This window comes from Drosophila subobscura, chromosome J (genome assembly GCF_008121235.1).
Source record: "Drosophila subobscura isolate 14011-0131.10 chromosome J, UCBerk_Dsub_1.0, whole genome shotgun sequence".
Lineage (NCBI taxonomy): Eukaryota > Metazoa > Arthropoda > Insecta > Diptera > Drosophilidae > Drosophila > Drosophila subobscura.
Window position 1 is genome coordinate 16271991 of NC_048532.1, and position 13671 is coordinate 16285661.

Here is a 13671-nt window from a genome sequence, read left to right on the forward strand (position 1 = left end):
AGTGCTTATGCTCTGACAGGTAGTCATCTTTATTATCCATTTGGGTTGGTAAGGGATTCTCATCGCATTTGAGGATGTCAAGTTCGCGCTTTATAGTTATTTTATTGCACTCGTAAGCTGTGTACTTTCTGATACAACTATTCTCATCTGGTGACTCTCGTTACTCCGATTCGCTACTCGTTACTTTAATAGGGTCTCGCTTAACTGCGACCCGGATTCGTTGGATTCGTTCGAGGATCTAATCTCGCTACTCTTACTCGTTACTTTGATTGTGCCCACATGCACTCTCTCGTTATTTTTGTATGTTTGCTTGCCACTTCTTTCTGCTCTAAATTGTGCAACAAACCCAGTGATAAAGTCGTAGAGCTCTCGTTTTGGAAACCCTCCCCGCATAGATAAACGAATAAAACGAAGAGATCTCCCGGACATGATCTGCGCTCATATCCCGTTGTACAAATTAAAAGAAATGAAAATGCGTCGAAATATTCGAAAATCTTATTTTATTGTTCAGGTTTTTCAGCAATCCGAATAAAGGTTTATTTAATCGTAATATAGAGCTATATAGTCTTGAGCTTGTGTGGCTTGCGTGTTATAGACAACAGACAGACACACGTCGATCGATAGCGTGTGGTGGTAGAACATAGCAAGAGTTGGATAGACTTTTTTAGCTGTACACCGTATAGGGGTACACTGTATCGTAGAGACACAGTGATCCCCATAGGCTGTATCTGTATATGAGTATGCGATTCATTAATTACAAAAGTACGAATACGAATAAAAAAACAAACAATTTTCGTCCTTGCTGGCGCCTCCGAGGGTTCGTAGCACCCCGGAAACGTTGAAGTATCGTTACACTGTATTGACTAGATCTACAATATCCAGCCCTAGACATATAGTAGCTAACGCGCTGCTAGAGACGCTCTCTGACCTCTCTCTCTCGGACTTAGAAGTCGAAGGGGATGCTGGGCTTCGGGTACTGGTAGCCCTGGTGCTTGGTCGTCTGTGGGGGCACGCTAGCTCTTGTCGGGGGTGGGATGTAGATGGTGGTCTTGCGGGTAGGTGGTGGCGTGGGTGGACGAGTCACGCGGGTAGTGACGGGAGGCAGGTACGTGGTGGGTGGGCGAGTTGGTGGTGGGGTTGGTGGACGAGTGGGTGGGCGAGTTGGTGGTGGGGTTGGTGGACGAGTTGGGGGAGGAGTGGGCTTGCGAGTTGGTGGCCTGGTAGGAGGCTGAGTGGTGCGTACTGGTGGACGAGTGGTTGCTGGTGGTGCAGGCTTGTTAGTGGGTGGCAAGTAGGTTGGTGCAGGGGTGGTAGCCCGAGTTGGTGGCCTAGTTGGTGGACGGGTTGGTGGGGGAGTGCGTGGGCGAGTTGGAGGAGGGGTGGGTGGCAGGTATGTGGTTGGTGGACGAGTAGGTGGGCGTGTTGGAGGAGGAGTGGGTGGGCGAGTTGGTGGCCTGGTAGGAGGCTGAGTGGTGCGTACTGGGGGACGGGTAGTTGCTGGTGGTGCAGGCTTGTTAGTGGGTGGCAAGTAGGTTGGTGCAGGCGTGGTAGCGCGTGTTGGTGGCCTAGTTGGTGGACGGGTTGGTGGTGGCGTGGGTGGACGAGTCACGCGGGTGGTTACGGGTGGCAGGTAAGTGGTTGGTGGACGAGTAGGAGGGCGTGTTGGTGGTGGGGTTGGTGGGCGAGTTGGTGGCCTGGTAGGAGGCTGAGTTGTGCGTACTGGGGGACGGGTAGTTGCTGGTGGTGCAGGCTTGTTGGTAGGAGGCAAGTAGGTTGGAGCTGGGGTGCTGGCTGGGCGTCTCGTGGGTGGCTGAGTCGCTCTCGTTGGTGGAGGAGTACGCACAGTTGGGGGTGGAGTGCGACGAGTGGTTGCTGGTGGTGCAGGCTTGTTTGTGGGTGGCAAGTAGGTTGGTGCAGGGGTGGTAGCCCGAGTTGGTGGCCTAGTTGGTGGACGGGTTGGTGGGGGAGTGCGTGGGCGAGTTGGAGGAGGGGTGGGTGGCAGGTATGTGGTTGGTGGACGAGTAGGTGGGCGTGTTGGAGGAGGAGTGGGTGGGCGAGTTGGTGGCCTGGTAGGAGGCTGAGTGGTGCGTACTGGGGGACGGGTAGTTGCTGGTGGTGCAGGTTTGTTAGTGGGTGGCAAGTAGGTTGGTGCAGGCGTGGTAGCGCGTGTTGGTGGCCTAGTTGGTGGACGGGTTGGTGGTGGGGTTGGTGGACGAGTGGGTGGGCGAGTTGGTGGTGGGGTTGGTGGACGAGTTGGTGGTGGGGTTGGTGGGCGAGTTGGTGGCCTGGTTGGAGGCTGAGTGGTGCGTACAGGTGGACGGGTAGTTGCTGGTGGTGCAGGCTTGTTGGTAGGAGGCAAGTAAGTTGGTGCTGGGGTGCTGGCTGGGCGTCTGGTAGGTGGGAGAGTGGCCCTGGTCGGTGGTGGAGTACGCACTGTTGGGGGTGGAGTACGCACTGTTGGAGGTGGAGTACGGCGAGTTGTTGCCGGTGGTGCAGGCTTGTTTGTGGGTGGCAAATAAGTTGGTGGAGGGCGAGTCACGGGCCTGGTTGGAGGCGGTGTTGGTGGGCGAGTTGCTGGCCTGGTTGGTGGTGGAGTCCTTGGTGGAGGTGGTGGGGGTGGCACACGAGTGGTTGCTGGTGGTGCAGGCTTGTTTGTGGGTGGCAGATAGGTTGGTGGAGGACGAGTTGGTGGCCTGGTTGGTGGAGGGGTTGGTGGACGAGTTGCTGGCCTCGTTGGAGGAGGGGTCCTTGGTGGTGGTGGTGGGGGTGGCACTCGGGTCGTTGCTGGTGGTGCAGGCTTGTTGGTAGGAGGCAAGTAGGTTGGTGCTGGAGTGCTGGCTGGGCGTCTTGTGGGTGGCTGAGTCGCTCTCGTTGGTGGAGGAGTACGCACAGTTGGGGGTGGAGTGCGACGAGTGGTTGCTGGTGGTGCAGGCTTGTTAGTGGGTGGCAGATAGGTTGGTGGAGGACGAGTTGGTGGCCGGGTTGGAGGAGGAGTTGGTGGACGAGTTGCTGGCCTGGTTGGTGGTGGTGTCCTTGGTGGTGGTGGTGGTGGAGGAACACGAGTTGTCACTGGTGGTGCAGGCTTGTTTGTGGGTGGCAAGTAAGTTGCTGGAGGACGAGTCGCGGGCCTGGTTGGAGGCGGTGTTGGAGGACGAGTCGCTGGCCTGGTTGGTGGTGGTGTCCTTGGTGGTGGTGGTGGTGGTGTCCTTGGTGGTGGTGGTGGTGGTGGCACACGGGTGGTTGCCGGTGGTGCAGGCTTGTTTGTGGGTGGCAAATAGGTTGCTGGCGGACGAGTCGCTGGCCTGGTTGGTGGTGGAGTACGCACAGTTGGGGGAGGAGTGCGACGAGTGGTTGCCGGTGGTGCAGGCTTGTTAGTGGGTGGCAGATAAGTTGGTGGAGGACGAGTTGGTGGCCTGGTTGGTGGCGGTGTTGGAGGACGAGTCGCTGGCCTCGTTGGAGGTGGTGTCCTCGGCGGTGGTGGTGGTGGAGGCACACGGGTGGTGGCCGGTGGTGCTGGCTTGTTGGTAGGAGGCAAGTACGTGGCTGGCACGCGTGTCACCGGGGGCCTCGTCGTAGGTGGACGGGTCACCGGAGGCCTCGTCGTGGGCGGACGGGTGTAGGGCGCCTCAGTGGTGCGTGGGGGCAGATCGAACGGCACCTTCGGCGTGGGGTAGAAGTACCCATCGGCGGCACGTACCTTACGCTGCAATGGAAGGACTCTTTAGTTGTGGTTCTGCATCAGCAGTGGGTCCCGCGTGGGGCAGGATCTACTTACCACATGCGTATCGGCCGTTGCGGTGGCCACCGCCACAGCGCAAAGCGCCAAGACGTACAGTGCACTTCTCTATAAAGGAAAGAAGAGGGATTGAGGGTTAAGAACACGTTGAGATACAAGTCGAGATGTGGCAGAGTGGCTCAAGTGACGTCTTGGACTAACAACTGGCTCTAACGAGCGGCTGATTGCGGCTAATTGCTCGATCGCCTTATAAGAACTAATCGCCGCTTCACGCTTCGTGGCCGCTTGGCCCGAATCGGAGACGAGGCAAGGCAAAACCGAGCTGTCGTGTCTGTGGCCTGTGGGGTTAAGACTCTTGAAAAGTTCAGCCAGAGTCACCGAGACCGGGAGGTGAAGAATTCAAATCAGTCGCAGACACATTACCATAAAATGCATTGAAAATCACTCGAAAATGTTAAGACAGACATTCAACTTTGACAGTCATTAGCAGCTCTAGGTCATGGATAGAGTTTACCCCACGAGAGACTCGCTCTGCACCCCCCTGAGACCTGCTCTGAGGCGCCATTGATTGCTCCGTAGACCTAGTAAATCTCGCAGTTTCGTGTGATTAAAACATAATGCTAATGCGATGACTGAAGATGCTCAGCGACAAACGACAACCTGCTGAAAGTTGAAGCTGAAGTCGAAGCCGAGGAAGCTGTGGACTGCCTCTGAGTTATGGCTTCCGTTCGAATGGCTCTCCGGGTCTTCATTCATTTGCATTTGTCGCTGCAAGGTCAACGGCTAGTCTCTGTCAACGCTAATGAAAGTGTTCGTCGATGGTCGATGAGCTCAATTAATAACCCAAAGGCAGAATATCTTTTTTTTTGGGAGGAATTGTTATATAAATAGCTGATTATTATGCCAGAAACCGGACCTTCCCCGGCGACAGACCAGTTCTACGTAGAAGACCTAGCCAATGATTATATAATAATCAGCCAAGACCAAGACCATAAAAAAATAGCGAGTAAAAACTAAAGTCAGAAATTAGCATACGCACAGCCATAAAAAAATAATAATAAAAAAAAGAAGGCAGCTTCGAGTGTCATTTATAACCAAATCTGTTGGATTATAACAAATACAGCGATGAGCAGCTAAGCCCAACATTGTCTTTTGTTGCCTTGCTAATTTCAACAAATATTTAACTCTTTTTTTTCTGGCTTTTTCTTGTATGTAAATTATACAAAATTATTTATGCTAATGAACCCGAAACGTTTGCCAGTTCTAACTTGTTTGAATTTTCATTAAAAAAATGTCCAAACAGACAAAAGGAATTTCAGAATCCATGCAATCGGGTTTGGTTTTTGATTTGTGTGCTGAGAATTTGTTGGTTTTTGTCTCGAAAGTGAAAGGACACTCTGCTGAGCGTATCGTTTCATCGATCATTTTGTGGCTGTTGTGATCTTAATTCCCTTGACTCTCCATTTATGCTAATGGGCAGCTAATTAATCCGATTCACACTGCATCGAGGGCAGTTGGCACATTCAAGGGCACGACCTTAAGACAATTATGACAGTGGCAAGTCGAAGTGGAAGCTGTGCGTTGGGTCTTTTGGAGTAGGGAAGAAATCTAAGGATTTAGCACACAAATTGGTGGATCTAAGCCCTTTGGCTGGGGTAAAAAAAGCGCAGATGTTGGTCACAGAAATCATCATCAGACAGCTTCTAGAATCTAGCTTGCAGCGATTTAAGCGGTTTTTATGGTTATTTACCTAAATACGCCAATTACGAATTACCAATCTTGGCAAATGTCAGAAGCCCCAGCGAAATGTATTTATGAGAAAAAATAGTGGAAACAAGTTTTAATTTCATCTGCAGTCATGTCAGAGCTGACATAGAAACGGCAGCTGGGTTGCCCAGGCCATCTTCTAATGGCTTAATACGCAAAATACGCAAAAGATGATTTGTGGCTCTGTGGGCGGCCCGCATGGCGCATGCGTAACATTGCACTCGTTCGACAAAGTCTGCGACTCGCAGCGGCTGCGGATGGGACTTGCTTGAGACTTGCTTTGGCACTTGCACAATTTCTACGGTCAACCACTTTTTGCCGCTTAAATGTCAACTGGGCATCCAACGGAGAGACGAGCCGCGAGATAGCGCTTGGGTACGACAGATCCGACAAGACAATCCGTGTAAAATCTTGTAAAATGCAAATAGATTCGAATTGGAATCGAGTCGGTCGGTGGGTCGATGCTTTAGCAATTTATTTGCCTATTTCCCTAACTGTTTGCTGTTGCTTTTCTGCTGCTTCGGGAATACTCTTTCCCCTTTTGCGACACTGTTGTCTCTCGTCTCTTGTCTCTCGTCTCTTGTCTTGTTTGTCTTTACACTGAGGGACACTTGATTTATTGGACACTTGTGGTTTTTGGGCACACTTTGGCACACAATTATTACTCATATTATTGTTTGTTTTTTAGTCTGAATTGATTTGATTTGGGGCTTTGCTTTACCATGTTGTACACTTTTTCTGACTGCTACAGAACGGCAGCTGTCGAGACTCGTGGAAGAGGAGGAGGAAGGAGTGTTTTAGTTGCTGAAATTAATCCCGATTTTCGTTAGGTAATCCTTTGGTTCGTGCGTAATCCTTGGCGGGGAACGCGACCGATCGTATCAAAATTCAATGGTCAATTGAATTTGATCGATGCCCAGCTAAAGTTGGTTTAACTTCTAGGTCGAGTGTGGAATACCAACTAAAGCATCAAAACTTGTAGACTTTTCTATATATACTCGGACCAAGCCATCTGCCACAGCCAGCCGAGGCAGCAGCAGCAGCACCAGCAGCGACAGCAGCGGGCAGAGACAACGTCAGAGGCATCTTCTTCATTTGGGCGACAGCTGTTAACACTCGCCTCGGACAGCAGTCGCGCAGTCGCAGCTTCAGCAGCATTCGGGGCAGCGTTGGAGAAGAAACCGAAAGCGCGGCCAAGCTGAAGATGCGCGACGCTCGCTCTCTGCCCGCGCGCCGTCGCGACGTCTGCCGAGGCTGACCAGGCGGCTTAACCAGTCCCAGACCTGCTGCCCGCCTGCTGCTGTCTCTGTTTGCGATGTTTGGGAGTTAACAGACGGCTAACATGGGTTGGCCAAAAAATGCGAGTAAAGCCCTAAAGCCTCAGCAATTATGGCAAACCTGATGCGGCAATGGCAGTGGGAGCACCGGCTGCCAGTAGCTACTTGTACTTGTACTACCGCATGCCTAACTTGGCCAATTGGCTGTTGGTTTTATCATTTAGCTGCCAAACACAATGCGCAGATGCCTTTTTGCCAAAAATATTAACTTTTAGGTAGCGTAAGAACTGGCTACAGCGAACGGCAGGGGCTTCCAGTGAGACTTTTGGGCACAGCGAAAGATCTCGTAAGGAAATGGCATTCAGTTTTGGTTAGAAATACGCTAAAAGGTACAGACACAGACAAAGCAAACAGAACTTATCCCTAATGCATTCATATCAGATTTCTGCACACTTTAGTCAAATTTTGTCATAAGTAAAGCTTCCCAGTACCCGTGGAAGTTGTCTCTCCCTCTTCGTGGTCTTCCACTGTACCCATCGAGTGTTAAACATTTTGTCATGCAGCGTTTAATTTTGTAAGCGACTTGAATGCAAAATGCCCCACCATCAGCATCAGCAGAGACCAAAAATTTCATCAATTTCATCAATCGATTGTCAGTTGCGGCGAGTCAAGGCTCCCATCGTCAGCCGAGCCGAGCCAAGGCAAGGCAAATACGTAGAGATCATCTGTGTGTGTAGAAATGTGAGAAGATCAGGCGTTGGCTAATGGCAATTACCCCCCGTTCGTAGGCTTACAGGCCTACATGCAGTTGCGCCCCGAGGAGCATGAACCGGTTGACTTCGCGCCCAATTGCTGGCTGGCTGCTGGCTGGCTGCTGGCTGCTGGGATTGCTGTTGGATGCGTGCGTGCGGCGTCTGGGGGTCAGCAGTTGGAGTTGAATGTTAAGGTAGGCGCACCGCAGAGCGTCATCTCTGACTCGGTTAACCGAATGACCTTTACACACACAGAGCCAGCTCGGAGATTCGTTCTCTCGCAGAAACCCCAAACTGAAGCTGCATCTGAGCTGCTCATCGATTGACACCAAAACTCGTTTCAGAGTTTGTCATCGGCTGCAGTTTGTTTTGCTGTTTCTGCTGTATTTTGTTTATGTTTAATAACTAGAATTTATTAATTTTCGAGCTCATGAGAAGCAGTCACGCCGAGCATTTGGCTTTTAATGAACCAATCAGCCAAACGCCCACAGTGAGGCCTCCTCCATGGACTCTTTTGGCCAGAGCCACAGCCAGTGGCAATGGCAGTGCGTGGCCGGCAAGTGTTCATGGGCGGACTGGGCCAGAGATCATCGCGTAATTAGACCCACACCTCGAGAGACTTTTGAGGAAGTCGCCGTCACCCTCCATCTAAGTGGACAAAGACGAGCGACCGTCAGGCGGCAATTAATTCTCGGCTGTAATTGCATAAACACTGAGAAACCTCCAGCTGGCCAGCACTATTCGGGTCATAACTTGCTTTGCACATCTCCAAACTCCAACTCCAACTTCAGACTCCTCCTCGTCACCTCCGGAGAGGCAATGACACTTGCCAGCGGCTGCCGACTGCCGACTGCTGACATTTCAAATTTGTCATTGCGGGGAATTCAAGTGATTTTTGTGCGGCAAAACTTCTCGCCGTCTAGAGGAAAAGCCTTTTTTTTGTCGCATCATCGGACATTGCAACAGCCAGCAGATTATTCAACGACATGCCACAGCGATGAGCGAGCGGTTGGCGCATATTTTGGACTACATCGAAGGACAATTCAGCTGGAAATTACGAAACACAATTCAAGTCAACATGTCCCTGACATGTGCTCGTCCAACCAGATTCTAGTCCCGCCCCTTCCCTGCCGCCTTAGCACTTTGTTCTCTTAGAGAATTAGCAACTTTTTAGAGCTCATAGAAGATTGTGTTTATTTTGGGTGTTTGCTGCTTGGGCGGCTTTTGTCTCGGGTGCGGAAATCATGAATATCAAATTTCGATTCGGTTTCAGTTTTTATCAAGCAAAAGATCTCGGAATGGTAGATATTTTAGCGGTGATTGTATGACTAGGAAGATGGGTTATAAAGCAAGTTCTAAGAGAGCTGCTTAGGGTCTCTGAATACAAGTAAGAGCAAAGGTAGAACCACGAACTTCTTCAATTGAATTGCAAGTGAAATCCTCATTGCCCATTCCCCATTTGATCTCATTTACTCAGTCATTTGATGTGCCTGCCTACTCCAAAGAGTTCTCAAGTGACTGATTCAGCGACTCATTTCAGGTAGAAGTACTCCGCGCTTATCTAATCCCAGTGCAAAATTAAATGCCCTCACGCACAGGCCATTAAAATTGAAATCAAGTCTCTTGCCAGCCTAATGAAAAGTGTTCGCCGAAGAGCGATAGGGTAAGAGTCCACGCTGAATATTTATAAGAACTAAGCCTACTCCTCTGTGGGCTGAAGCTGAGATCGCGACCGATCTCACAGAAGTGCGTGGTTATTCAAATTTGGCGGATCTAAGCGGCGGGAATCGTATAAATTTACGAGTCAAATGTCACGTCACCTGCGTCAGCATTTGGCCTGGCCAAGAACAAGCGCCGCAGCATTTGTTAATTGTGCTTATGATTTATGCAAATGTATCCCTTATACACGAGGCATTTGTCCGCGTCTCTGTCGGCGGATTCTACACGACTCGCAGCCCAAGCTCAAGGCGCTCGGTCCATATTGTCTTTTTGCTTAAGATTTATATTTATGTAAATCCGCCAGCCAACACACAAAACACCCAAAACCAACCCGACTAACTAGTTTTTCCCATTCTATTTTTTGTTGGCTATGAAATTGGCTTTGAATGGATTTCTGGTGTAGGAAGTGGTAGGAAATGGAATGGAAGGTTCTGGCTGGTTATTTGGACGAACTCGAGGGATAGAAAAGGAAAGTTTTAGGGCGTGAGTTTAATGGAATGAGAGCGTATTTCTAGCTGATAAATATCCACAAAAGATCTTCCAATCTGAAGGGGAACTACTGGCAAAGCTGAAGGCTTCCAACTAGCTAAAGAATTTGCTTAAAACATGAATGAATTCGAAGAAGAATCATTTCTATCTTTACTGCCTGCATTTATCTGCCATTTAATGATTGTTTATAATTGCATCTTTTTGTGTGTTTGTTGTAAATATATTTATTTATGCGATGATGATGTAATGCAACGCCAACAGCGATTTGTGATAAATGTGAATAATATTTCATAAGCGAAGTCAACGAACTTGGCTCATTATGATACTCCATTCATTCTGCCCATTCATAGGAAGTTCATTTCAAGTTTGACAGATTGAGAAAAGGGAAACTGCAGCCCAAGGACTCAGGCGAGCCTTGAGGCAGCCAAAATGTGACCCATGGATTTTTGTAAAGATAATTCCGGGAATAAATGTTACAATCGTTTCATTAAATCAAATATATAATAAATCTTAGCCCAATAAAATTGTTGTTAATTGTTTCAACAACTTTTGCCGTTCAAATTCGATCCATAAAATTTACAGTTACTGATACAGAACCCCCCAAATGGATGATAATTGATGAATATTAAAATGTTTGAATAAATGTTTACGCCGCTGTCTGTCGATCGTATAAACAATTGGCTAACGGCATTTGTTTAATGGATATTCCGAGTTGATTTGCAATTCGCGTTTTTGCGAGAAATGTGGCCAAAAAACCTGCAGCCACGGATCGGCGACGCTCGCTGCCAAAATTAAATTCGAATTAAACGTGTTTTTCCCCGCCCAAGATTCGGAGAGCCAAAAAAATATATTAATAAGCCTTATCAAGGACACCGGCAGGCGAGAGCGTTTAACCAGTTTGCTGCGCTTATTTTGTTGGCCTGCAATTTATGGGCCACGATTGCGGGCCATTGCCATTGGCATCCTTTTGCCGCGTTAAATGAAACACCCGAACACGCTTTTTTTTGGGGGAATCGCTGAGGGTCACACTGGGGAACAGGTGGAGTGGGGGCAGAAACCTGTTTGCTCCCCCAGAAGAATCTGCGGCGTGTTACATAATAACCGAGTGACCCTTGAAAGTTTAACAAACTTGCTTGGCCTTTCGGAGCGAAAGTTTTTTCGGGTTTGCCTCAGCTTATCCAGAATCTACAAGATACAAAATTAATCAAGCTTCGACCAGCAGATAGCAGATGCTTTGGCTCACATTACGAGCAGTCGAAGATCAAGAACGAAATTGAATCAATTATTCACTTAAGGCAGACACCCAACAACCTCTAGAGTAGAGTGAGACTTGGGTCAAAACGGAAGGTGCCCCGCAATGGAACTTGAGCCCCGAAACTCTTGACTTGATTAATGGCCATCTCCGGAGTGCTCTTCACCTCTGCCAGCCCAGCTCAGGCAGCTTGTGAATTAGTCCACTCAAAAGACACTTTATATGTGAGACAGAAACACTTTTGGAGTGCAAATAAAGTCAGAAATTGGAGCAGAGACACACGCGTCGCGTCGCTCGCACAAGGCTGATGGGTATGGGCCGACTTTTAAGCTCAAATTTAAAGCAAAATAAAATATATACAAATTAGTTAGAGACATATAAAAATATACAGATCAGACTTGAGCTTAAGCTGTGGGCTGTTTAAATTCTACACGAATTGGGCAAAAAAAAAGACGAAACACAAATCGAAAATTAATTTCGTATAAAATACATTTGTTTTGGACTGAACTGAACGGGACGGGGAACTGTGTGGCTGCCAACTGGTTATATCGCCTCATTTCAATAGCCAACTGGTTCGTTGTCCCAGCACAGATTAAATATATTTATGGCCATTTACTTATTCCAGCGAGCATCTTGTAGGCAGCGACAATTCTACGCCCAAAAAAAGTCCAATTCAAAATTTAAGTCAGACATGCAAATTTTGGTTTAACTTGTTTTTTAATGATGTATTTGCCCTTTAATACAAAGGGAAGTTAAGTGTATAGAATTGGGTGTGTATTACATATGGAGCAGCGAATTTTTTTTATGTAAAAATATTCATTGGTTCCGGCAGTGTATTACTCGCTTCGTTCTACGACTTGTTGTCGTTGCCCATCCCATGTCATGGCTTCCAAAAAGAAGCACAGACTGACGCACTTGCCCTGCCCGATCTACACAAATTATTTTTAATAATTTATTAAAGTCTGGAGCTGCTCTGCAGCCACAAATTAATTTTCCCAGTGTGCCATAAATTTCCATTGTGGCATTTTTGATTTGTTGTCTGTGATCTACAACCAATTCCCAGAAGATCCAACAAGGTAAGGTGTCTGGCGCTGGCTTCCGCATTTCTTGGCCATGTTTTTTGCTTTTCTTGGCCAAAAGGTACAGCTAGAACCAACCCAAAAAGTAGGCTACAATCAGGCATGAGGCATGAATAAATATCCTTGCCCCAATGGTTGTGTTGGTTTGCCATTAACAACGACAACTTGACACCATCTCAACCCAGACACTTATCGCCAATTTAATTGGATTATGCAATCCGCAGACGTCAATCAAGTGTGTGCCGCGCACCCCGCCCCGCCCCACGTTGGAGCTTCTGCCCGGCTCGAAGGTTAGTTGGACCAGTTTTCTAATGAATTTCAGATAAAGCCAGCATCTAGCTCGAGTCTGTAGCTCTGAGCCGCCACAATGAACGCCTAAGTATTTATTAGCTTTAATTTGAATTTTCATATAAAATACAAAAAGGCGAAACAAAACTCGTTGGACTCTAACTCCATTTAGACATAGATGCTTCTATCCAAAAACATACAAGAAAAACAGCAACAACAAATAGTCGAAGCAGCAGCGGCGGCATCCACACCGCCAAACAAAATCAAGTTCACCTCGAGTGTATCAAATTTGTATAAAAATTCATCAGTTAGCAGATACGATACGTCAGCTGGTTCAGCTACAAGATTCGTAACCACAAAATAATCTGTGGTGTGTCTCTCTCGCTCTCTCTGTCTCTCTAAACTCTGGCTATTATGCACAACAGAGGAAGCAACATATAAATATATATGTACATATGTATCTCCCATCTTTTGCTGCGAGTATTTGCTTGGGCATCTTCGATCGATTAGCATTTTAGTTGCTTTGCTTTGCTGGCTACTAATGATATTCCATCATGGGTGCCATCCATCTAACCATCCACTTGGCTTGCACTTCTGCCGCTTGGCTAAACTATATTTTTATGTGGAATCGATTAAGTTGAGCCATAGATCACACGCTTGTTCCAACCATTCAATATGCCCGACTCAAGGCCCTCCCGCTGAGCGACCAAAAGCAATGATGAACCCATTTAGTGGTTAAACTTCAAAAGATCATTGAAAAGAGTTTAATTGCTGCTGGATTAAGTGTGTAATATTTCAATTTAAAGACTGTTTGAATGTGGTTTAAAGCGAAACAAAACTTGAAGTACTTTTAGCAACTTATTTAAAGATCATCTGGCAGCCAAAAACCCAACAAAACCAGCTGATAACGCAACTAGCAGCCAAGTAGCATCATACAAATGTTTTTAGATCCAGTTCAATTCATTAGGCAAATGTCGTTTAATCGTTATATTCATAAATAAACGATTGTCGTCATACAGTTTCGTTTTGTGATCATCATCTCCCCAAGCCATAGCTTGCTCTGCATATTAAGCAGCTATTTTAATTGCCATTTGAAGGAAGTTCACTTGTCCACCGACAAATCTGGTTGTCCGTTTTGCTGAAACCTAACAAAATGTTGTGCAATTGTTGAGACAATATTTATGGCCCAAGGAACTAGCAGGAATATATATTTTCGGGCACCCAGACACGATCCACCGATCATGTTCGAGCATGTATGCTAATTTGGGTTCTGGTTCTTCGATTTATGGCCCAAAATTGTGGGGGGCTATCC

At 47.7% G+C, this 13671-nt stretch overlaps 1 protein-coding gene across 9 annotated transcripts; it reads right to left on the reverse strand.

Moving 5' to 3' along the window:
- Window positions 1–483: 483 nt before the first annotated feature.
- On the reverse strand, window positions 484–6475 carry LOC117894000 (extensin). Of its 9 annotated transcripts, none has more exons than XM_034800819.1 (7): window positions 6225–6475; window positions 3776–3844; window positions 3414–3703; window positions 3133–3302; window positions 3070–3081; window positions 1781–2169; window positions 484–1540 (listed from the first exon to the last, which is right to left on the reverse strand). In XM_034800819.1, exons 1-7 carry the CDS (start codon window positions 6225–6227, stop codon window positions 944–946), a joined length of 1530 nt encoding a protein of 509 aa, XP_034656710.1. In that variant the 5' UTR covers window positions 6228–6475; the 3' UTR covers window positions 484–943. The 9 variants fall into 9 exon arrangements, with proteins under 9 accessions (XP_034656710.1, XP_034656706.1, XP_034656708.1 ...); XM_034800815.1 differs by having other exon boundaries at window positions 1781–2152; window positions 2828–3302; window positions 3414–3566; window positions 3597–3703; window positions 6225–6474; XM_034800817.1 differs by having other exon boundaries at window positions 1781–2152; window positions 2828–3206; window positions 3492–3703; window positions 6225–6474.
- Between the last annotated feature and the right edge of the window lie 7196 nt (window positions 6476–13671).